Source organism: Notolepis coatsorum (genome assembly GCF_963971535.1).
Source record: "Notolepis coatsorum genome assembly, chromosome: 5".
NCBI lineage: Eukaryota > Metazoa > Chordata > Actinopteri > Aulopiformes > Paralepididae > Notolepis > Notolepis coatsorum.
Genome location: NC_140169.1, coordinates 16,716,011 through 16,742,576, shown reverse-complemented (window position 1 = coordinate 16,742,576; position 26,566 = coordinate 16,716,011). Strand labels below are relative to the sequence as shown.

Genomic DNA, 26,566 nt, shown 5'->3' with positions numbered 1-26,566 from the left:
AAAATACAAAAAAGCTAAATAGTATATTATAGTAGGTATTGTTGTATTGTATTATGAATTTATTAGGAGTATGTATTGTTGTATTGTATTATGAATTTGATTAGGAGTATTTATTGTTGTTTTAATTGTCTGTATGACATGTGAATGTTGTGAGTGTATAAAGTCTGTAACTGTATTTTACGTGTTATGGACCCCAGGAAGAATAGCCACAGCACTGCTGTTGCTAATGGGGATCCAAATAAACTTAAACTTAAACCAGGCTGGCCAGTGTGATTGACACAGCTTTCACCACATCACACACAGTTGATTTTTCCACTCCCATAGTCACCAACAACTTGGTAGAAAGTCCCACATGCATAGAAGCGTAGAGCAATGAGGACCTGTTCTTCCACAAACAGACCGTGACTTCTTCGGGTTCTGTGTTGAAGTTTTGGCCTGAGAAGGTCCACAATGTACTTAAAGGGGAACTATCTTATAAATGGCCTTTTTCAGTGTTTAGCATTGTTTCCTAGCTATGTGGACTTATATTAATATGATCTATGTCTCTAATTCTCATATTGGCGCATTCTGCCAATTCTCCTCTCACAATATTCACCCTCACTGAACTGAGTCATCTGAAAATGTGCTGATTTGTGATGTCAGAGAGACACCGCTGCATGATAATGTGGCTGTGTGGCATCCGGTACATGATGAGCTGCACACAGTGGTTGGAGCCCAGGCTCAAAACGGCTTAAGATCTTGAGGTAGAAAAATGCTGTTTTTGAGTACTTGATTAGAAATACAAAACAATGAATTAAAAAAAAAAAAAATTACAGAGGTGTTCCATAAACTCACAGGAATTGTGTAAAAGTGCCCAAATAGTGAAAGAAATAGTAAAATAGTTCTCCTTTAATATCAGCCTTCCCAAAGAGAAACCGTGCATACAGCTCCTCAGTGGTGTATTTCTCCAGTGGTTTGGTATGCTCAACATATACACCCTTTGATGGTATCCTCTCCTACCAAAATGGTGGTGGCGGTGGACAACACCTGCCATGTCACAGCCTCTCTGTGACCTGTGAGTCCTCTGAGAAAGGATGAATAAGATGGCTGTGTAATTGGTCTTTTCAAACACACCCATTATAGCTCATTTACTTTGGCTTGTGTTAAATTTTAAGGCAATCATACCCAATGCCTATAAATGATGAACTATGTTCACTACACCAAAGCAATGGTACCATGGACTCAAAAGGCCCTAATTTCACTGTTGCCGAAACCTGTGCGCTATTAGATGGTGTTAGGTGCCATTTAGGCTCAATAGGAGGGAGTTTTAGTTCTGCTAAGGGTGGAGAACTTACCAACAAAAATAAAAATTATATTTGGGTTGAAATCACCCAGAATGTGAATGCCATGGGGTCTGGCCAGAAGACGACCACAGAGCAAGTGACATTTATGGAAAAAGGACCATGCTTGAAAGAACCGAGGCATGGTCATTGATTGCTGCAACGGTGGACAAAGGTTGAATACACACACAGGTGGTTAGATATAATTATAAGATTGAGATGAAGTCAGATTTCAGAATATAACAATAGATGAGTTCATTCTAAGTCACACAAGTAAGGGATTCCACTGCAAGTGGTCTCACGCAGGAGGTCCACAGATGGAATAATGAGCCGTGACTGACAGCAGATTTTAAACACGTAAAACTCCTCCCATAAAGTAGTTTTACCTTTGATACGTACTGCCTGGTGATTGATCAATAAAGTGGTGAGGTAATAGTTCACGCGCTAAGAGGGTGGGGACGTAGCGGTTGAGTATATTACAGAGTACAGATTACAAAGTACTCTAGTATAAGAGTACGAGTCCTTCTTGTTCTGGTATTTACGCTACATTTAATAATGTCGTCATGTCTTTAAACAATGGTGCTTTATAGGATATCAGCTTATCAGCAATAGGAGATGTTTCTGCACTCCCTGCGAGAATACACATAGATAACGTGTTCTCAGCAGAGTTCCAATGAATGGGATTTGTCCAACAAGCACTATGAGTTCTGTACAACAAGCACTATGAGTTCTGTACAACAAGCACTATGAGTTCTGTACAACAAGGCCTTCACTCCTTGGCACAATGGATACTTTACTTGGTTAGATTCACTCAAGAGGTGCTTTTAAACAATGGCATGCCACTAGGCATATAATTTTATACCAATACCTTCATGCTGAAGCCAAAAACTGTACTGTGGTCCTTGACATTATTGGATTATGTTACAAACCGTAACATTCAAGATTTGAAGTCTCCCCTGCTGTCAAGAATATAAATACATTTAAAGATGTTTTTTCCCTACATGCCACACGGAAAGTATCGTGAGAGTCAGGTGAATAACCCAGGAGCAGTAGGGAAGAAAGTTATTAGCAAAAAACCTAATGGTAGAAAAGAGGGCGGGGTTTGATGACAGTGGTTGGAAACAGCACACGATTTGTTTTATTTACACCCATTGCATGCAAAATGCTGGCGAGGGGGTGTCGGCATGGACTCCTGTCACACATTTTAAACAACAAGTATTTCATTTGAATTAATTTCCACCGTTGTCCATTGAAATCAATATAGCTGACGTCACCCAGGTGGGCGAGAGCAACACTTGCAGGCTTTGCCCCCTCATGCACAGTGACATTCTTGTTTTGTTTTACACTGCGTAGTATTCCTGACCTGTGGCCGAGATTAACTCTTTTAGTAAAATATAGATCCATAATATCTGTCATGAAGGCAGTGTTGAACTGTCCCTTTAATTCCCCTCCGTGGTGAGACCATCTACAGTAAGTGCTGAACAACAGTAATAATTACGTGTAAATAAGTAGGTAAGTACAGAGAAACTACAGCTGAAATACAAAGAAAAACCTCCACTATTACCCATCAACTCAACGAAGTACTGTGTAGTTCTGACCAGTTTATTTTGGTAATAACTCAGATAATTGTGTACTTCCTGGGAAAGTAGGCAACCAATTATATTACCCATCAATTCAAGTTACAGTTGTAATTATCCAAGGTGTATGACTCTATTCTTGTTTTGTACTTGTGTTTGGCAGAACAAGTATGTGTCTATTAAAGATCAAAATATGTGAACATTATGTCATCTCCATAGGAGGGGTTAAAAGGCTGTTATTCTGCCATTATAAGACACTATAAAAAAGAAAACTATAGATACCATCAGTAGGACGTCACAAAATGACATAGATGGAAATGAACTTCTTGCTAAACCTGCTGCACCCATCTTCTTATTTACCACAAATGATTAATGTAAATTCACACACTGTCCTTTTCATAAACCAAACAAACAAATAAACATTATCAGTATTGTCACTCAGAGATACTTTTGTAGTCTGGCACTGAGGTGACTGATTGTATATGATGTTATGAAAAATAATATATAGTTATTATTTCTTTTCAGGTTAAGCTGAGACTCTCCAAATCCAAAATCCAAATCTTACCCCAAAAACAAAAGAAGCTGAGCTCATTATTTCCATATGCGTTCGCTAGAGCTGGAGATTCCCGGAGTAAGTGATCCATCGTGTAACTTTCCTATTCCATGTAATGTGCTACGTCATGTATTTGTGCTGCTTGTGTTTAGCCACTTCCGTCTTATTGATTTCGTCTCTGTTAAGTAATCGATGTGTGTGTGTGTGTGCATGCCTTCACAAGGTTGGGTAGTAACAACATTCACATTTACATTTAGTAATTTACCATTTAACAAGTTCTATACAACAAGTCAGCAGGAAGGGTACAACTCTGGCAGCTAAAGGTCAGTAACATTGTGTTGAACTTGAGGTCTACACTCTTGAATGCATAGTAGTATAGACGTATTAGCATAGTAGGTGGTAATATACCGCAGGCACGTGCACACATAGAGGCCAAGGGGTGCCTGAGCACCTGCCTTTTTGAGCATCATCAAAAAAGTGCCATTTTTGAAGAAAAAAAACGTTTTATTTTTATTTTTTTATTTTTTTTATCGTTACGCATATAGACTGCCCTTCCAACTGAAAAATTTCAGGATAGAATCAAAATATTAGGTAAAGAGAGAGAGATGCCCCATATTCCATTGCAGTTTGCACGGCCTCCTCAGCGTGCCTCTCCGCGGACCTATATATTTTATGCATAGCGTGGGTGGTGATGATGATGATGATGATAGAAACCGCTGTTGAATGCTGGTATTACACTCATTGAGGGACACGAAGAAGTCAAGTCCGATGGGATTTGGGAATCTCAAATACAAATCGGGATTGGAATAAAAAATGCATTTATATTAAACAATACAGAATATACAGCACTTCTTGGGGTCTGTAGGGTAAGCACTTATTCCCTCCCCCCTGAACATTTATGGAGATATATGGGCCTTTTAAGTCAGTGATAAAAGTGTCTTTCAAGGATAAGTGAGCTCCTGCACTGATTATTATAGTTCAATATTCAATATTTGATCACCAAAACCCCCCAAAAAGCATAAAAAGGGGGCCCCCCACCAGAAAAGGGCCCTTAAAAATTGCGCTCGCGCGCTACGCGCGCTCGGTTGTTATATACACACAAGTGTAGTGCCCTTTTTAGCCTTTGAGCACCTGCCCCTCTAAAGTCCTGTGCACGTCCCTGATATACCGTATAGGCAAGGTAGTGTGATGGTAATTGTTATATGTTACATCATTTGTACAGCTTATTGGACATTTCCTAGCTCTGTGTTAAAATACATATTCTCTTACAGACTAGTTTAATATGGGTCAACTAGTATATAAACACTCAAGACACTAGGGCGACAGTCTGGCAGATGTTCTTAAAACAACCTCAAGGGCCAGGACAGATTGACTTAGATAGACATTTCCAAGTAAATCACATCTTGTTCTTTTCTTGTTTAATCTTGACTCCAGTCTGGGGCGCCCTCGTGGCGCACCGCATAGTGCCTTGCACACCTACGAGGCCGTCCAGGGTTCGCCTCCCGCATTTGTCGCATGTCTTCCCCGCCTCTTCTCCCGTTCATCCTCTCCTCCTCTGTCGGTCATGTCTGACCATGAAAAAGCAATAAATGCTAAAAAATACACCTAAAAAAACTCTGTCAGGGACGACAAACCCCTAGACCCATCTTTTGTTTTTTATTTTCTCTTCTATGTTTACCTGTCTTGTCATCATGTTCAGTTATGTATTTAATTGTAAGTCTGACCAGGGTTCTTTCTCCTGGTCAGACGCTTGTGTACACTTGTCTCTGATTTGTAACTGAGAACTTTTCTGTGATCACAGAAATAAATCTACGTACATTTTTACAACACGACTCATCTGAATTCCTACAGCTCATCGTCTCGACTCTTAGAATGATTCCACAACAGTTCATTCCTTAGTGGCAGAGTGCATAATAGTAAAACACAGTACAAAGGTTAGTAATTTTTTTAATTTCAGATATTGATTGAAGAAGTGTGTTTTTAGTCGAAGATGTAATAATAATAATAATAACTTTATTTGTATAGCACTTTTCATACAGAGGTTGCAGTTCAAAGTGCTTCACAACAGTAAAAAATACAGGCATAAGCGAGCATAAAAAGATAGACGGGTAGAATCACAGTGTTTCACATTAGGATCTAGCATCCCAATAGGCTCTCCGCTTACAGTTTTCAGTAACACAAATAGTAAAAATAGTTTAAAATGATTCAGTTTAAAAATAGTCAAAAAATTATAAAATAGAACGGACATAAAAAATACAGGCATGAGCGAGCATAGCAAGATATGGCAAATCACAGTGTTTCACATTAGGATCTAGCATCCTAATAGGCTCTCTATTCAGTAATACTCCTGTAGTTCATGAACAAATAATCACAGTGTTTCACATTTGGATCTAGCAAATAATAAGAATAAAATGATTCAGTTTAAAAATAGTCATAAATAATCAGTGTTTCACATTTGGATCTAGCAAATAATAAGAATAGTTTAAAATGATTCAGTTTAAAAATAGTCATCAGTAAGAAGTAAAAAGTGCAATAACCGACACATGAATTTGATAGGCAGTGTAAAAGAGTAGGCAGGGTAAGAATAAATACAAGTTGTGTCAGGATATCCCTGATGTTTCCTCTTGCCACTAGGTGGTAGCAGATATCTATCAGTGAAATGCCTGAGCAAAGAGATAGGTTTTAAGCTGTCTTTTAAAGATGTCTAGCGAGTTGGCTTCCCTGATGTTTTGGGGTAGTTTGTTCCATAGTTTTGGGGCATAGTTGATAAAGGCTGCATTACCGATCCTCTTTTGACTGCTTCTGGGAGCCTCTAGTAGTCCAGCAGCTGATGATCGCAGTGTTCTTGCTGGTGTGTAATTTATTAGAGTGTTGGCGATGTAGCTAGGTCCCTGTCCATTTAGAGCTTTGTATGTAAGGAGAAGGACCTTAAAGTCAATTCTAAATGTTACAGGAAGCCAGTGTAAAGCGGCTAGGACTGGACTAATGTGCTCTCTCCTTTTGGTTCTAGTTAGCAGTCGGGCTGCAGAGTTTTGGATTAGCTGAAGCCTCTCTGTGGTTTTCTTAGGGAGACCTGTGAAAAGTGCATTACAGTAGTCTAACCGGCTAGATATGAATGCATGAATTCGCTTCTCAGCATCGTTCTGATTAATAAATGGTCGTACTTTTGCTATATTTCTGAGATGGAAGAACGATGTTTTCGTCACTTTGCTAATATGAGAATTGAAGTTCAGTTCTGAATCTATGATAACCCCAAGACTAGTGACCTCAGATTTGATCCAAGGGGTTAGTCCCCCCAGGTTCTTTATTAATGTTTCTTTTTTAGTTTTGGAGCCGATAATTAGAATTTCAGTTTTGTTCTCGTTTAGTTTCAGGAAGTTCTTACTCATCCATTTATTTATTGCCAGTAAGCAGTCTGTAATGGAGCTAATCGCTGTATCATTTGGTTCAGCAGATATGTACAGTTGTGTATCATCCGCATAGCTATGGAAATCTACATTATGTTCTCTGATGATATCACCCAGCGGTAACATGTAAAGGGAGAAGAGTAAAGGACCTAAGCAACTCCCTTGTGCAACTCCATAGTTGTTGTCGTATATATCAGACATGTGATCTCCTAGTTTAACATAGAATTTCCTCCCTCTGATGTATGTTTTAAACCAGCCCAGCACATGGTCTGAGAAACCGACATGGTTTTCAAGACGATCGATTAGAATATCGTGATCGATTGTATCAAATGCTGCACTGAGATCTAACAGGATAAGGATGGAGATCTTATTCTCGTCAGAGTTTAGTCTGAGGTCACTGATTATTTTGGTGAGGGCAGTTTCAGTGCTGTGATATTTTCTGAATCCTGACTGAAATTCTTCTAAGATGTTGTTTTCTTCAAGAAAGGAATTTATTTGAACTGAAACTATCTTTTCAAGTACTTTACTAATGAATGGTAGGTTGGATATTGGACGATAATTTGCCATTTCATTACTATCCAAGTTAGGTTTTTTTAGTAATGGCTTTACAACTGCTGTTTTAAAGGCATCCGGGAAAATACCAGTCCTAAGGGAAGTGTTTATGATATCTAGCACAGGGCTTGAAACACTATTAAATACCCGTTTGAAGAAAGCTGTAGGTATAGGGTCAATGTCTGAGGTGGAGGAGTTACATTCTGAGACAGTTTTGCAGAGTACATCTAATGTGATGCATGTGAAACTTCTCATGGTTACATTGTACGGTTTGCCGCAATCAACTTTATTTCCATCATGAGTAATGCTGGCCCTGATCAAGGTTATTTTGTTGTTAAAGAATAGTGCAAGTTCTTCACACCGTTGATGACTGAGGAGGTGTAGGGGCAGTGTTGAGTAGTACATTAATAGTGGAAAAGAGGATTCTGGAGTTTCCAGCATTTTCTGTAATGATTTTAGAGAAGTAATCTTTCCTTGCTAAGACAGATGTAGAGCGTAGGGGTTTTGGAGGGGTGTATTAGAGACCATTGACCGGAGGTAGGAGGGAGCAGTTCCCCTTGCTGCACGGTATGCCAGGTCAAGGACCTTTAAGCGGATTCGTGTGGCAACGGGAAGCCAGTGCAGCTCTCTGAGAAGTGGGGTGACGCAGGCTGACTTTGGTAAATTGGAGATTGTGTAACTGGATGACAGTAATTAAATTACAACTATTTGCTAATTGTAATCAGATTACAGAAACATTTAAAAAAACTAGTCATTACTTGTGTCTGCGGATTACTCAGATGCAAGTGGAAAAGGCCTTCTGATGGTGAGATTAAGGACACAAACATTGTTTTACACCATTAATAATGTTAATCATAGACGATAATATAATCCAAATGATGTCTGTAAACTGGACTAAATCTTTTTTTAAATTGTCCTCCAATTAAAGTAATCCTGAAGTAAGCTAATGTAATCACTAATCAGGTTATAGGTACAGTACATTTCGCTGAGTAAATTTTACTCAAACTGAGTAAAATTTTACTCACTTGGGCTCATTTGTGTAAAATTTACTCTGCGAAATTTACTATAGTTACTTCAATCTGTAACGTCCATGCATGTGTGTTGTTGCTGTTGTTGTATGTGTGTGTGTGTGTGTGTGTGTGTGTGTGTGTGTGTGTGTATGTGTGTGTGTGTGCGTGTGTGTGTGTGTGTGTGCGTGTGTGTGTGGTTCCTTGTTATTTTTTATGTTGAATTTTTTTTTTGAAGTTTCTCTATTCGCCATGCAATGTTATAAGAGGACCTTGAGGAGGAACTCTGAGTCACTCTGCCCTTCTACTGCATGGGAGGCGAGTGACATGGAGACACCTATGGACACTCTGAGCGATCGGGTCTCCTACAGCCAGACAAACCCCCTGTTTGACATGTCACTCAGCAGGAGCGACAGATACAGTTTCCAGAATGACGGTAAGTTGTGTATAGAGGCTTGAAATAAGGGCTGTCACAAACCAAACTCTTTGGTTGTAGCTATACATGTCTTATTTTAGTCTCATCTTGACTTTACTTATTTGTCTTTATTTATTTATCTATTTATTTATTTATTTATTTATTTAGGTAATTATTTATTTACTTATTTATTGTTATTTAACCTTTACAGACAATTAAGACAGACAATTAAGAACACATTCTGATTCACAATGACAGTCTAAAGGTACAAAATACCTCTTGGAGGACGAGGGGAAAGGGGTTGAAATAAAATAAAATTTTAGTATAAACACGAACAACAACAGAGAGGGCCAGTGACATCAAATGTTCAGTTGCTATCGCTATCAGCTCTATCTTTAATCTTTCAAAATTTTCAGTTGCTATTGCATGCACTCATCTGTGTTTCACTACACACTTGAGTGCATGCTTACCAACTGTTAGTCTGCAACACTACTATCACCGACATCTAAGAAGGGAGATCCCCCCTTGAATGGCCCTTCTAAGGTTTCTCTCCTCCACACTGCCTGTGGAGCATTATTCCCTATTGTTAGGTTTTAGTGAGTTTTTCCTTACCTTCGCGTGGGGTATGTCTGGGAGTGCTTGCATTCATTTATTTATTTGCATTTATTTTAAATGTATTGGACCTTATGGTGTTCTTGTTCTGTTCTTGACTTATTGTTATGTTTCTTCTTGACTTGTTTAAAGAAGACGTGTACGGCCCATGGGGACATTAACGTGTGTTGTCGGGCCTTACAAATACATTTGATTTGATCATCATCATCATTAGAATGTTCTCTAAATTTTAATCTCACACGGGAGATCTTGCGGTGCACCTGAAAGGGTTAAACAACCGACTTGGGCAGTAGGTGGCAGCCATGTTTCAGGATAACCCTTCCATGAAGCTGTAGGAAAACGATTAGGCATGAGTCCACAGCAGGCTTTCAGCAACACTGCTATGGATATGGGTTGCCTATAAGATCCAGGTCAAACTACATATTATAATAATAATAATAATAATAATAATTATTATTATTATTATTATTATTATTATTATTATTATTATTATTATTATTATTATTATTATTATTATTATTATTATTATTATTATTATTATTATTATTATTATTATTATTATTATTATTATTATTATTATTATTATTATTATTATTATTATTATTATTATTATTATTATTATTATTATTATTATTATTATTATTATTATTATTATTATTATTATTATTATTATTATTATTATTATTATTATTATTATTATTATTATTATTATTATTATTATTATTATTATTATTATTATTATTATTATTATTATTATTATTATTAATAATAATAATAATAATAATAATAATAATAATAATAATAATAATAATAATAATAATAATAATAATAATAATAATAATAATAATAATAATAATAATAATAATAATAATAATAATAATAATAATAATAATAATAATAATAATAATAATAATAATATCTGATTGCCCAACGTCTTTTAGACTTTGAGAAACCACAGAAAAGGTCCCCCAGCCTGGGACCACTAAGTAATTTCTGACCTCCTGAAGATCTTTCTTTTCTTTTCATTTTGACATATAGCAACATCAGTATGACACGAAAGATGCAAAGATTTGAATCTGCTTCAATTATTGTTATATATTTAACAGAATACTGACAGAAAGACTCTAAATTATCACATGAGCTGCATACACACAAAAGCACCTTAAGTGACTTACAGACCACAGTACTTACACTGTATAATTGATTGTTTATATTTTATCTACAGTTTTTTTTTTTTTTTACCTTGTACTGTATCATTGGGCCTCATTCACGAAGCATTATAAGAACAGATTTCCTCTTATTTTGTTCTTAATTAGCATTTTTTCTTATTTTGTTCTTACCTGGGATTCAGCAATGTTTTCTTATTTTTGCTTTTCTCTTAGGCAAGAGTGGTTGAGAGCACTCTTACCCAGATAAGAAACTCTTACCCAAAAAATAAAGCCTACCATTGGTCAATTGACCCCAAATCCGAAAAAGAAAAAAAACAGAACTTATTGCGTTAACGCTTATTGCGTTATTGTGCTGTCTGCTTCTGAAATGGATTATATATTGCTGTTAGAACAGTTAGATGCTCTGGCCGGCCCAGGCCGTACGCATAGAACGCATATTTAGAGATCTTCTAGATCTATTTGCAGAGCCAGATTAGTGGCTGCTTAGCCATTTCAGATTCCCAGGAGCGGTTCTTTTAGATGCAATACTCTGGAGCCTCAACTCAGACACAACACACGCCGGTCAAATCCTGTGCCTCCAGACCTACAAGTTCTGAGCGCACTCAGGGTTTTAGCCACAGGGACCTTTCAGAGAGATAGGTGACAGGTCCGGTATTTCCCAATCTACTGCACAATTGGCTCGTGACAAGCGGTCGTTCAGTATTGACAAAGCCTACTTTGCTGGAACGATTAATTTCGCACGTATACAGTACGTGTGTGTGTGTGTGCGCTCATGTGCTGAGAGGCTGTCTCACTAAGTTGTTTTTATTTATTTATTTATATTTATTTATTTATGGAGCATTTATTTATCCACTCTGGTTGGATGGTGTATTGTACTTGTGCTGTATAATAACAACATTTGAATCTAATCTCATTTCGAGATCAGTCGCAAATCGCTTCCTGTTGAATGGATCGGCATGCACACCGCCCTCACCGTTTTGCACACGCCTCATTCACCTTATAAGGAGCAGGCGGGGCATGTCTGTATGCAAATGTTTTGACGGGAACGTGCATTTTAGTTTAAGAATGAGTGGGATTCATCATTCAACACACCTGGGTAAGAACAGATTTGGACGTTAAGAACGGGTTGATGAATGAATGGGTGGCTTTTCTTATTTTTCTCTTAACAGACAGTTAAGAACAAATATAAGAAAAATAAAGAAGAAGGGCGGCTAGGTGGCGCAATGGGCAAGGCGCTCGCCACCAACGCAGGAGATGCTGGGTTCGAGCCCAGCTCTTGGCGTTGCTACCAGCTTGGCTGGTCGTTCATACAAATACAATTGGCAGTATTAGGGGGTGGGAAGCTGGTGGGTGGGGATTGGACGTTGTGGACAGCGACTCCTACAGGTCGGTTGGTGCGCCTGCGCAGTGGAATCAGGAAGCGACGAGGGCGGCGTGTCCATCCCACGCAGACCCTCGCCGCTGAGAGATCGCGCTGTGCAGGTGAAAAGATGCGACGGCTGCCTCCTCGAGTACCGGAGGGGACACGTGATGCAAGGCTTCGTCCACATTGCAGCCGGCTTGTGGGAGGCATGGCCTAACAGCATTCGAGACAGGGGGAAAAATGGGGAGAAAAAGTAGACACAAAAAAAAATATATATATAGAAGAGAGTATTGGTGAATGAGGCCCATTGTGTATTGTTGTCTACAAAACTACTATGGTTGAGGAGCCGGGGGAAACAACATCTCACGTTTTTCTGAATGTATGTAATAAAATAATCTGAATCTGAAAAATCTTAATCTGAATCTATATCTACAGTATTAGGACCACAGGAAATCAATATCCAATCAAAACACAACAGATATTGAATCAATCACCTCTGGTTTGCAGCGTCTCGTGTTTCATGTCCCAGTATTTATTTTGCCTGCATTTGCCTTCATCTCCTCATCTTTGAAAGCTGTGTGTCTAATGTCATTGCTGTGATGTTTCAGATGTGAGGCCAGCTAAGCCCAGAGCGCCGTGGTGTTTGAACGTGATTATTGTTTATCTCATCTTGCTGACTGGAGTCAACGCCTTCCTCCTCTACAAAGGTAGGTCACCTAACCACCAACCAACAGAACACCTGTCTCTATTCAGCTCCTCCCATGTTTTGATTCAGTCAAATAGTACTCAAATGTACACACATCAAATCAAATTGATTTATTTTCATAAAGATACACTTCGATTTATGTGAAAAAAAAGTTAATTCAAGTTGTCCATTCTTGTCTTGTCTTGTCTTGTCTTGTCTTCTCCTCTCCTCTCTTCTCTTCTCTTCTATTCTCTTCTCTTCTCTTCTCTTCTCTTCTCTTCTCTTCTCTTCTCTTCTCTTCTCTTCTCTTCTCTTCTCTTCTCTTCTCTTCTCTTCTCTTCTCTTCTCTTCTCTTCTCTTCTCTTCTCTTCTCCGTCCGAAGTCTTCACTCTGGAGTCCTCGTCTTCTGATTCCAAGTCAGAGAAACAATCATCGTCCAATCACATTCCCCTTGGTGATGACGGCGACCTGCCCACGCTGATAAGGAACAACAGCCAGGAGACCAAGTCACTGAGGGGCCGTCTAGGGACACTGCAGAGTCAGGTCTTTATGAATTTTATATAATCAGGTCCAATTTGTTTGTTTGTTTAGCCTGTTATTTCAGTTCCCCTGGACTTCATAGGCCCACATTATGATGGAACGATTACAAACACCCCTGAGCTGAACTCTCATTGAGATAAGGAATCACTACCACAGTTATTGGGGGGGGGGGGGGGGGGGGGGGGGGGGGGGGTGGAACAAACCCCAGGGGCAAATCAAACAATGATCCACCCTTATCAAGATGGTCACACATGCAATTGACCAATCTCAAACCTTGCCCTCCTTCCTTGATCCTCCAATCACAACTGTAGCTTTCCTCAGACAACGTTCGAGGGTGGAGCTTGAGATGGGACAATAGGTGCTGAGGTACTGATGATTAGCAACAACAATATATGGAGAAGTACAGACATGACATGCAGTAAGCAGAGGAAACGGAGCACCAGTGACATCATTTCATTGAGCCTTTATGTGTCTTGTGCTATAATCTTCTATCACATTGACCCCCCCTCTTTATACATTTATAGTTATACTTGAAAGGAGGAGGAGGACAGGTGTTTTTTGTATTTGAATTTTTTGGCTTTTAACTTTTTCTCCAATTTAGTCGTTATGCCAATTATCTTCCTGGCCGTGAAGGGGGTAGACTATCACATGTTGCCCTACTGTCATTCTGGGGAGGGTGTAGACTATCACTGCCCTACTGTCATTCTGGGGAGGGTGTAGACTACCACATGCTGCCCTAGTGTCATTCTGGGGAGGGTGTAGACTACCACATGCTGCCCTAGTGTCGTTCTGGTTAGGGTGTAGACTACCACATGCTGCCTTTGTGTCGTTCTGGTGAGGGTGTAGACTATACCACATGCTGCCCTACTGTCATTCTGGGGAGGGTGTAGACCAGGGGTTCCCAAAGTTTTCAGGCCGCGACCCCCAAAATAACGGTGTCAGAGAGCCGCGACCCCCACTATTATAGGAGGAAAAAATAATAATAAAAAAAAAAAAATGTATAATATTAATTTTTTTTATTTTTATGGAAATGTATGGTTGAAACATGCAAACGTTCAAACGCACACACACTAATAAGCATTGGAGGCTTTTAACCAGGGCCGGACTGGGGAAATCATTCAGGCCAGGAAATATAGTGCGAAATATAGCCCCAGTCAGGCCACTTTTTAAGCTGGGGGTCCCCCACCAGGAAATTGTTTGTTACAAAGACTTAATTTCCTGCATTCTGGTGCAAGGATTTTTTTATTTGTACCCTTTAAATGCCAGTGTTTGTGATGGCATCACAAATTATTGTTAAAAAACAGGCTAGCATATATGATTAGCAATAATGGATGTTCTGTTTTTTTGTAATGTCAGATTGAAAATAATACAACCTTTTATTCAACTTCAGCCATGATCATAACACCACATATTCATTTTATAATTCTAACCCTTTACCTGTTCCAGCCCAGGTGAAAATCCGCATAAAATGTATACCTAGGTAAATGGAATATTGCTCCACTTCTACAAGGGCTATTTGCATATTCTTGGTATCTAGGTACATCTATGGACCTCAGTGAATGTATTCAGTGTCAGAAATATTGTGTCTATTACTAGGCTTGCTTAAATTGTGATGAAACAAAAGGAAAATATGAATTATGATTTTTCTTTGGATCTTTGACAGTGAATAACACCATGATAATAATGACCAAACTTAAAAAACTGCCACTGACCTCGTTCAGTACCCTCTTGAGATCATGTGTACAAAAAATCTAAGGAAATTAATAAAGGGAAGATGATAAAACCAAAGGTTCTGTAGATACAGTACTGAATTCTCCCATCCGGACCAATGCAATTTGAAATATTATTATAGAATATAGAATATATGCTTATACATTACCTTATTATAGCCAATTCGCACATTTATATATATATACATATAGTATCTTTCAAATGCCCGAGTTCAATTTGGATTTAGTATCACCAGGCGTGCATAATAACAGATAATGATATCTACTGTAATTTACTGTATTTTTTTCCCCCTCACAGTGCAACCATTTTGAAACTAATTTCAGATCTAATTGTTCCTACATGCTAACAATAGGGAGGAGAAACTAACTGCGTTTCAATATTTGTCAAAAACGTTACCTTTTGTGGCTTATTATCGCGAATTATTATCGTTATTGACATATTCATAATTCAACTCTGAACTTTGAACCCCCATAGAACTTGAAGGGAAATGTAGTTCGGAAAAATGTCAACGCTGATCCACAGCTATGCATGCGCTCGACAAAAAACTACAATTCCCATGGTTCAACATTTTCAAAATGATCGCCGTCTCGGATTATACTTCAGCAAATAGAGAAGGTAAAACGATATAATGACACTAACCTATTGCTAAACTAACGTATTGATGATAATATACATTCTACATGCTTTTGTGACATGTTAGTGATGTTAATACTTGAAAACGTTTGATTTTAAAATCGCAAATTTATTGCATCACTAAATATGAATATATGATCATAATGTCAAAAGGGGTCGGTACCGACCCCGTCGGGGGGAACAGGTTAAATGCCAGTGTGTGTGATGGTATATATTTGCAATAATATCAAATGCAAAGTAGATTTTTCTGGGGGGGGTTATTACAGGCTAGCATGTGTCAATGATTAGCAATAACACTGATTTTGATGGATTTTTTGTTTTTTGTAAGGGTCCCGCCTCCACCAATCACATGTATAATTTAGGACCTGCTCCGAGGTCATCAATTGGCACACATGCGATGCATGCATGCAATTCGTATCTGCGATTAACCCATCCCGTCGTCCTTCCCCCCCAAGGGCAGCCGGGAGCAGACAGGCGTCAACGTGAGCCGCGCCAGGGGACCAATCCATGTGCTCCTGTCCGTCTTCGTCAAGGACGCCACAGCGTTAGCGATCTTGTTGTTGTGCATGTTTTTCCATTGGGTTTATCTTATCGGGGGGAAACCCTTGCGAGCACGGGGAGAACATGCAAACTCCACACAGAAAGGCCTGGGAGATACCCCACCTGGGTAACTGGCATCATGGAAACCTGGTCCCCAAGCGGGAATCAAACCCTGGACCTTCTTGCTGTGAGGCGACAGTGTTAACCACTACACCACCGTGCCGCTAATATGTGGCTCCCTTTGTGTGCGTGTGTGAGCAAGAGAGAGAGATAGTTCTCCAACTTGTGTGAGTTGCAGTGATCTCCTGGTTGTTCCCCACCTAGGTTATCTAACTATTGCGCCGCTGCAACTAGAAACACTGGCCTGGCCTGCTTGGGATCATCCGTTCCCCGGGTCCTATGTTCCCCGGGTTCTATGTTCCCCGCTTTGATTGATTAATAGATTGAACATTTTATAAATTTTTATTATTTTATTAATTATTAATGTCCGCCTTGTTTCGAACGGTTAAGCTTAGGCCCTCTTTCGAACTGGTTATGGTTAGAGTTTGGAATCAGGGCTGGTGGTCTTACATTTTCAATCAATCAATCAACATAGGACCCGGGGAACATAGGGATGATCCCAAGCAGGCCAGTCCAGCTCCCGCCTGCTTCTAAGTTCAGTGGCCTGACTGCAAAATGTTTTTTTTTGGGGGCATTTTTTTTTCTTCTTTTTTTGAAAACATCTGGCGACCCCCCTGCGGCGGCCAGTGGTTCCCCCACTTTGGGAACCACTGGTGTAGACTACCTATGCCTCCTCCGATACATGTGGATTCGCTAGCCGCTTCTTTTCACCTGATAGCGAGGGGTTTCACTGGGAGAGGTTCACACTATCTCCCCCAGATCCCCTCCCTGCTGAACAGGTATCCCGATCAACCAGTAGGAGTCACTGTTTGCTCACCTCACCGGCTTTCTACCGGCGAACACTGACAATAATATTGTGTTGGTAGAGGCGGCTGACCAAGCCAGAGGTACCGCTGCTGGGAATTGAACCCTAGACTCTGTGGTGGTAGGTGAGTGCTTAGACCTCTACAGGACCTCTGCAGACAACGTGAACACCCACAAAAGCCGCTCATTCGTGATCCAATTTTTGGTTGGAATTGATCAGTATGGAGAAAGACACATACTATTCATCAATATCTGTACAGGTCATCAGCCTCTGTGGGGAGGAAGGCCAGCTGACTAGGCTGAAGGCTGATCTGGGGCTGGTCAATGCCAGCACCTACTTCCTGGAGGGCAAGCTGGCAACTATCAGTCTCACACCAGGTAAGATACAGCAGAGGTCATGGTTGAGAGGACTCTTTCTGTGTGTGTGTGTGTGTGTGTGTGTGTGTGTGTGTGTGTGTGTGTGTGTGTGTGTGTGTGTGTGTGTGTGTGTGTGTGTGTGTGTGCGTGTGTGCGTGCGTGCGTGCGTGCGTGCGTGCGTGCGTGCGTGCGTGCGTGCGTGCGTGCGTGCGTGCGTGCGTGCGTGTGTGTGTGTGTGTGTGTGTGTGTGCGTGCGTGCATGTCCTAATTTCCCAGCAGCTTTTGTAAGGGAAATAGGTGTGTATGTCATGCAAATAACTCTGTTGAACATTGTTCTCTGCAGGTCCTCCTGGTCAGCCTGGGATGAAAGGAACCTCAGGTGAGTAGAGAAGCCATCACCCACGTAGAACATTTAGAAGAAATCTACCATGGGTTCTCCTATGCCAGGGGTGGCCAACCCGCGGCTCGCGAGCCGCATGCGGCTCTTTGCCTGTCAATGTGCGGCTCTTCCATCCAAAAAAATATTATAATATTATAATTTTTTTTTTTTTTTTACTTTTTTTTTTTTTTTTTTTATGTTACTCATTCCACAAGGACGTAGAATAAACATTTAGTTTCTTTTTTAAATGGTCCATTTGCATGTTCTTGGTATCTGAATCTAGGGAATTTCTCCACCATTTTTCATCATATTGCAACACCGTTTTTTGCAAGACGTTCACAGAAAGGTAGAGAAACTAACTGCGTTCTGTTTTATGGCAATAATGTTCAGGTTTGTGGGAGATAATCCCAAAAAATAAGAGAAATAAAAAAGTTAATCCAGAAGTCAGATGATTGACAGGGGCTGGTGTGAGCTGGGTAGGGTCGTTTTTCAAAATTTGAAAGCCCTGAGTCTCTTCCTTCAAAAGACTACACTCACTTTTGGATGTGCCACTTCCTCCTGTCAATATGCGCCGGTTTCCGACTCAATGCCCTGAGATTTCTATAATCTTATATTTCACTAATAACAGTTAAAATAATTGGTAAACAAACGTAATGCTGAAAATATACACTTTTACTGTATATCTCGGGCTTAAGAGGTTAACCCTGTGAGGCCCAAATTAAAAAGACATTAGCAACTTCAGAGGCCAGAGGGTGGGACATATAAACACATTTACTATCAAATAGCATTGGGAGGCTGAACAACAGGACCAATTGACTATACATGTGCTTAAATGGGAACTATCTTATAAATGGCCTTTTTCAGTGTTTACCATTGTTTCTTAGCTATGTGGATTTATATTAATAGGATCTATGTCTCTAATTCTCATATTGGCGCATTCTTCCAATTCTCCTCTCACAATATTCACCCTCACTGAACTGAGTCATCTGAAAATGTGCATATCTGTGATGTCAGAGATTTCTCAGCTGCATAATAATGTGGCAGTTGATGTGGCAGTTGGCACCAGGCCACACAGTGGTTGGAGCCCAGCCTCAAAACGGCTTAAGATCTTGAGATAGAAAAATGCGGTTTTTTAGTACTTGATTAGAAATACAAACCGTACGTTAAATCTAGAGGAAGGAAGGACGTGGTACTTACCTCACCATTTGAAAAAAACCTAGGTGTTCCATAGACTCACAGGAATTGTGTAAAAGTGCCCAAATAGTGAAAGAAATAGTAAAATAGTTCCCCTTTAAACATTTTTAAATAAGCATTATTTTTTTAAATGGCTAAAAGTGATTTTGTAATTTTGCAACCGTGGGTCTCACAGGGTACTTTTAACCCCGTGAGGCCCAAATAAAAAAGACATTAGCAACTTCAGAGGCCAGAGGGTGAGACCTATAAACACATGAAGGGTGCCGTGACTGAAAAAAAAGGTTGAGAAACGCTGGTATATGGTGTGGCTCTTTGTGGTACCACAGTAATTTTTGTGGCTCTTAGTCTCTGACTGGTTGGCCACCCCTGTCCTATGCCTTCTATAGTAATTATAAGTCAGTTGATAGGCCTGTCATGTCATATACCAGAGCTGCTTTTAAAGAGTAAACTAAACACCTGGTCATTTTGCTGACCACTCTGTCCCGCCCCAATCTGTGATGTCAGATATGTCAACTACTGTATATTTTTAAGTTGATAAAAAAACAACAACAGTGCAAGACCCCAGAATAATATGGATGTCGGTAAAGGGAATGATCAAAGACTTCACGGATAGCTTTTCCTCCAAAATGCGCAAGAATCAAAGCACAAAACTGGATGAGCTGGAAACGCTTTACTCAACGTTATTTAATTCTCTGAAATACAACAACTCAACTCGACTAGAAAATCAAGTTAACGTACTAAAAATAGAGATCAATGCCATATACAGACAACAATCGGAAATACAAATACGCAGCACAAGACAACAGCAGTACTCCCATGGTTCCAAACCCAGCCACCTATTAGCCATGCGATTAAGAATTAATGCAACATTTGCAGATATAACTACCATTAGAGCACAACAAGTACTTGTAACAGATCCTGTAAAAATAAACGATACATTCAAAGTATTCTACTCCGACTTATATAAATCAGAAATGACCTTCGATCAAAACAAAATGGACACATTTCTTAATCAAATTATTCTCCCTAAACTTTCAGAGGATGACGCTAAACAGTTAGAAATACCGATCACACTAGAGGAACTCAAGAAGGCCATAACCGCAATGAAAAGTGGTAAGGCTCCAGGAAGAGACGGTTTCCCATCAGAAATGTACCTTTCTTGTTGGGACATAATTGGCCCCTTATTACTAAATATGATCTTATACTCAGTCAAGGAGGGGAACTTCCATAAAATTGACAATATTGCACTCATAACAGTCCTCCTTAAAAAAGACAAAGACCCCAACGAGTGCGGTAGTTATAGACCTTTAAGCCTCCTCGGAACAGATATCAAACTGTACTCTAAGGTATTAGCCATCAGATTACAAAAGCATATGACGTCTTTAGTTCACCCGGACCAAACTGGCTTCATAGGAGGCCGCCTGATCACTGAGAACATAAGACGTATACTGCACGTACTTGATGCCGACAAGGAGGACACCATACCTAAGGCGATGCTGTCCCTGGATGCTATGAAGGCCTTTGACAGGCTGGAATGGTCGTATCTGTGGGCAGTGCTAGAAAGGATGGGGTTAGGAAAAGGATTCATCGATATGATTAAAGTATTATACAAAGACCCATCGGCCATGATTACAACAGGCACAATCATCTCTGAAATATTTCCGGTATCACGCTCTGCCAGACAGGGTTGTCCTCTTAGTCCCGGACTGTTCAATCTATCATTAGAGCCTTTAGCACAATATATAAGACAATCCCAATCCATAGAACCTATCGTAATCAAGGGCACACAACAAAAAATTTGTTTATATGCGGACGATGTAATATTGTTCATGAAAAACCCCAACACCACATTGCCTCATCTGCTCAAGTTGATTGAGGACTTTGGTGATTTATCGGGATTTAAGATAAATTGGCCGAAGTCGGCTTTCCTTCCACTTAACACCCCTGCAAAAAAAGATACAACCCTCCCAGGACAGATACCGATGGTAAAACATTTCAGATGCTTGGGAGTGGAAATATTCCCTACCATAAGACAAACGGTGAAGCACAACTACACAAAAATCCAAAACAAAATCAAAGACGACCTTGATAGATGGGCAAAACTTAAAAACACAGTACAAGCACGGATATCAATAGTTAAGATGGATGTACTACCTAAAATCAACTTCTTCTGTTCAATGCTACCGTTACCCCCTCCAGAGGGTTACTGGAAAAGATTACACTCCTCCACATACAAATTTATTTGGAATAACAAACCACCACGTATAAAAAGATCCACCGCACAGAGAAATAAAGCAGATGGTGGCATGGCATTTCCAGATTTTTTCCTATATTTTAAGGCGTACTCATTAAGTCCATTGACAACATGGTTTGACTCCCAAGCATTAGCATCTTGGAGAAAAATAGAAGAAAACATAGTAGCCCCACATAGACTGAAGGACATAGCATACACTAAACTACCAATCAAGCACTGTGAACGAAAATTTGGCCCCATAATTACTCATGCGATCCGGATATGGCGTGAATCACAAAAAAAAATCCTAACCCACAAGAATGGCACAATCATACTCCCTTATTCAATAACAATGCTCTCTTAATTGGAAAACGACCTATAAGATTCCCTATATGGGAAGAGCAAGGCATACACTCATTAGGGGATGTTTTTAACAAACAGGGTTTTTGTAGTGATAAAGAAATACGCAAAAAATTTAATCTCACCAAGTCCACATGGCTTTTTCACAAACAGTTAGAGCTATGTTTGAAGTCTCACGGTGTTCCATTAGACAGACCAATTGAACACCACAGATACCACAAATTCTTCTACTCAAGAGAGACATCGAGAGGTTTTGTTTCAGAATTGTATCATCAATTACTAACGTCCTCGTATGAAACCCTCCAACTTGACTCTGTCTGGAGGAGGGATATACCAGACCTGGAAAATGACTTTGATTGGCAAGGAGCCTGGGCAAATGTCCGACTTACATCAAGGAACCCGGATCATCAACAAATCAATCTTAACTATATTCACAGGACATACTTGACTCCTATAAGACTGTGCCGAATGGGGCTCAAACAAGATTCCAAATGCACCCAATGTACAAATGGGGACGAAGGGACATTTATGCACATGTATTGGGACTGCTCACCAGTTAAGGCATTCTGGAAAGATGTGACCCAACAAATATCAAAACTCGTATCTTGGAATATACCTGTACACCCCTCCGTATTGCTGTTGAATGATGTTTTTGAGTTTGCAGTGAATCCACAGCTAAAGAGATTGGTTTTATCGGGTATCACAGTAGCCAAAAAGCTGATCGCATCACGCTGGTTTCAACCGGAAAAAATTTGCCGTAAAGTTTGGTTTCTTACATATCTCGATGTAATTTACCATGAAATATCTACAGCAAGAATTCTGGGTCTCAATGAATCCAAAATGTCAATGTGGTTAGAAGTGGTGGAGAGAATAAAAGCTAGCTTATAATGGTAGTGTCTGGTTAGGTGTGAGGGATAGTGGAGGTACTTCTCAAGGTGGGGTCCGGGAGGGGGGGGTTCGAGCTGAGCATATGTGTGTAGGTTTTTTTTTTAGATAACAGGTATTATGGGTATATCTTATATAAAACAACTAACTAAAAGGTGATCTCATTGGATGTGCCCTGACAATTAATGCTTGTATATCTTATCGTGTGTTGTCTTGTTTGTTTATATGTTTGTTTAAAAAATAATAAAAAAATAAAATACAAAAAAAAAAAACAACAGTATGTTCCACCCCACGGGGACGGTACCGACCCCTTTTTGACATTATTATCATATATTAATATTTTTATGAGTGATGCAATAAATTAACGTTTTTAAAATCAAACGTTTTCAAGTATTATTATCACTACTATGTCACAAATACATGTAGAATGTAAAACGTTAGGTTGGCAATAGTTTAGCAATAGGTTAAAAGTGAGTTTATATCATTTTAAGTTTTAATTTTTCACTCGCGTTTTTGACGCGGAAGCGGAAATGGAAATGTTGAACCATGGGAATTGTAGTTTTTTTGCGGCCATTTTGAATTTCTCAAAACTACACTTCCTGTGGTCCGCTATGGTCGTTCAAAGTTCGGCGTTCTGAATGAATCATATCAATAATTGTTATGATTCGCGATAATAAGCTACAAAAGGTAACATTTTTGACAAATATTGAAACACAGTCAGTTTCTCCACACTATTGTAATCATGTAGGAATAATTAGATCTGAAATTAGTTACAAAATGATTACACTGTGGGAGAAATAAAAAAGTACAGTCGATTACATTAAATATCTGTATATGTTATTATGCATGCCTGGTGATACTATATCCAAATTGAACTTGGCCATTTGAAAGATACTATATGTATATATATATAAATGTGCGAATTGGCTATAATAAGGTAATGTATAAGCATATATTCTATATTCTATAATAATATTTCAAATTGCATTGGTCCGGATGGGAGAATTCAGTACTGTATATACAAAACCTTCAATTTTATCATCTTCCCTTTATTAATTTCCTTAGATATTTTGTACACATGATCTCAAGAGGGTACTGAATTAGCTCAGTGGCAGTTTTTTAAGTTTGGTCATTATTATCATGGTTTTATTCACTGTCAAAGATGAAAAGAAAAATCATAATTCATATTTTCCTTTGTTTCATCAGAATTTAAGCAAGCCTAGTAATAGACACAATATTTCTGACACTGAGAATACATTCATTGAGGTCCATAAATGTTCCTAGATACCAAGAATATGCAAATAGCCCTTGTAGAAGTGGAGCAATATTCCATTTACCTAGGTATACATTTTATGCAGATTTCACCTGGGGTGGAACAGGTTTGAATTATGACAACCTCAGTCAGGATTTCCCCCCCATGTGTTATCATTGCTCTTGGAGCATGAAAAACAAGATTTTTCATGCATTTATAGTTTTCAACTGAAAATATACTGCATTAATAATGATATGGTATAACATAGTAATACTGTGTGTATTAACAAAACCAATCAAGAAAATTATATAAAATGAAAAGTCCATTGTGATTCACATATTTACAACAGATGTACAGTATACATACAGACATACAGTATACACACAGACGTACAGTATACACACACATACAGTATACACACATACATACAGTATACACACATACATACAGTATACACACAGACATACAGTATACACACAGCCGTACAGTATACACACATACATACAGTATACACACAGATGTACAGTATACACACACATACAGTATACACACATACATACAGTATACACACATACATACAGTATACACACAGACATACAGTATACACACAGACGTACAGTATACACACACATACAGTATACACACATACATACAGTATACACACATACATACAGTATACACACAGACATACAGTATACACACAGCCGTACAGTATACACACAGACATCCAGTATACACACATACATACAGTATACACACAGATGTACAGTATACACACAGACATACAGTATACACACAGATGTACAGTATACACACAGCACACAGTCGTACAGTATACACACAGCACACAGATATAAAGTATACACACAGACGTGCAGTATACACACAGGCGTACAGTATACATACAGACGTACAATATACACAGAAATACAGTATACACACAGCTCAGACGTACAGTATACACACATACGTACAGTATAAACAGAAATACAGTATACACACAGACATACAACAGTCACAGTAATAAGTATGTATGGTAGTCAAAATATAGCTAGTGACGCATGATGTCCACTTGAGTGGACAGATGATTAATTGTGATTTCCTCCCAATCTAAAATCAATACGTAGAAGATTTAACAATGACATGACTCCTTAGATGTTACTTGATGCAACATGCAAGGTATTCCTAGAATAGAAGGAATTAGTTGATACTCAGTCAGCCATCATGGTTTGAAGGGGGGGGGAATTCAGATACAATGGCTTGCCACTAGATGACAGTGTAAATAACATTGCACTAGTAGTAGTGTCTACTGTAGTGGATTATGTGCAGAGCTGTATGCCAACAAAACCCATGCATATTCAAGAGAATGGCTTTTGAATAGCGGTCTACTGTAGTATCCTCTATGCGTGAGAAAGTTAAATATTTTGAAAAACATATAATAAAAGGTATATTAAAAAGTACATTATCTTTTATATAAAAAATATTATAAAGTCAAATAACAAAGTTTAAAAATTATATACAATTTTTAATGAAATAAGACCATGATAATTGTATTTCTAGATATAAAGACATAACAAAAAGATGTCATATCACATTGTAATTTGTACTGGAAAACTATGCTGTCACATATCGTTATACCATCAAACTATGGTGATATGATATTTTGGGCATATTGCCCAAGAAGGGGGTAAGAGCACGTGAGACTAGCGTCCAAGCAGCCTTTTCCACCTAAGCAAATAATGCACTGGCAAGAAAAACAATTCTACTGTATGTTGATTATTTTGGGCAAATCTTTCCTAATTACAATCTAACCCGTGTGTCATCTCATTTTATATTCATAAATGTTGTGTCCTCAGGTTTTCATGGTGAAACAGGCAAGCCAGGCAACAAGGGTGACAACGGTGAGTGGACTTGAAACAATTGAACAATTTAAATAGTATCTTGACACCAGAATTCTTTAGGACTAGGACTTTTGTACACGTCTCCCTTTCCTGTTCTATTGGTGTTTGTAATTGTTTGTCTGTTGTTTGTTTTGAAGAATACGGGTTGCCCTCAAACTAATTGCCGCCATGGGGTATTATAATAAAGTTGTATTGTATTTTACTGTGTGTTATGTTATGATGGGCCAGGGGTTTCAAAGCTTCTTCAAGAACCCAAATAGACCCTCATTTGATATGTTTTGGTCCTAGTCATTAGATTGTATGTAACGAAAATACATTTGTCATCCAATCAGGGTGCAATAGTAATATACAATGTATAGGTGATTAAACTGGATATAAAATATATAAATGAGTACTATTGAGTAATAGTGCTAATCAGATGTATGTACAGTGTTATAGTATTGGTATGTATAATGATACAGGTATAAAGACATTATGGTAGTAAGTCATATTGGCCAGCGGTATAACTAGTAAGAGTAAGTAAGGGATATATACAGCTATAGATATAGTATCTACAGATATGTAAAAAGGATTATATGCAGGTATATATAGACATAGTAGATACTATATCTATATCTGATATGTCTAGATACCTTGAACTATTTTTGGAATTGCATAACTATTATACTAGGTGGATAAATGATTGGCTAGAATTGATGATCAGCATTCATACACATTCTCTCACATGCTACCTTCTTTAATGATAGTGAAATCAAACTTCTAATTTGACTGTGAAGTGCCTGAAACCACCGTAAGGATACGTCGGGCCCCCCAGAGCCTTCTAGTAGAATAACTGGTCTAGGGGCCCCCCAGAGCCTTCTAGTAGAATAACTGGGCTAGTGGGGGCCCCCCAGAGCCTTCTAGAGTCTAGAAGAACCAATGGGCTAGTGGGCCCCCCAGAGCCTTCTAGAAGAATAACTGGTCTAGTGGGGGCCCCCC

The 26,566-nt window shown here is 38.9% G+C and overlaps 1 protein-coding gene across 1 annotated transcript in view; it reads left to right on the top strand.

Annotated features, from left to right (window-relative positions):
• Positions 1-8,728: 8,728 nt before the first annotated feature.
• marco (macrophage receptor with collagenous structure) overlaps positions 8,729-26,566 on the top strand; it is a 99,629-nt gene continuing 81,791 nt past the window's right edge. The window contains exons 1-6 of the mRNA XM_084314799.1: positions 8,729-8,851; positions 12,583-12,681; positions 13,042-13,202; positions 17,288-17,405; positions 17,728-17,763; positions 25,544-25,588. Coding sequence (XP_084170925.1) covers positions 8,743-8,851; positions 12,583-12,681; positions 13,042-13,202; positions 17,288-17,405; positions 17,728-17,763; positions 25,544-25,588 — 568 coding nt within the window. The 5' untranslated portion in view covers positions 8,729-8,742. The remainder of the gene's footprint in view (positions 8,852-12,582; positions 12,682-13,041; positions 13,203-17,287; positions 17,406-17,727; positions 17,764-25,543; positions 25,589-26,566) is intronic.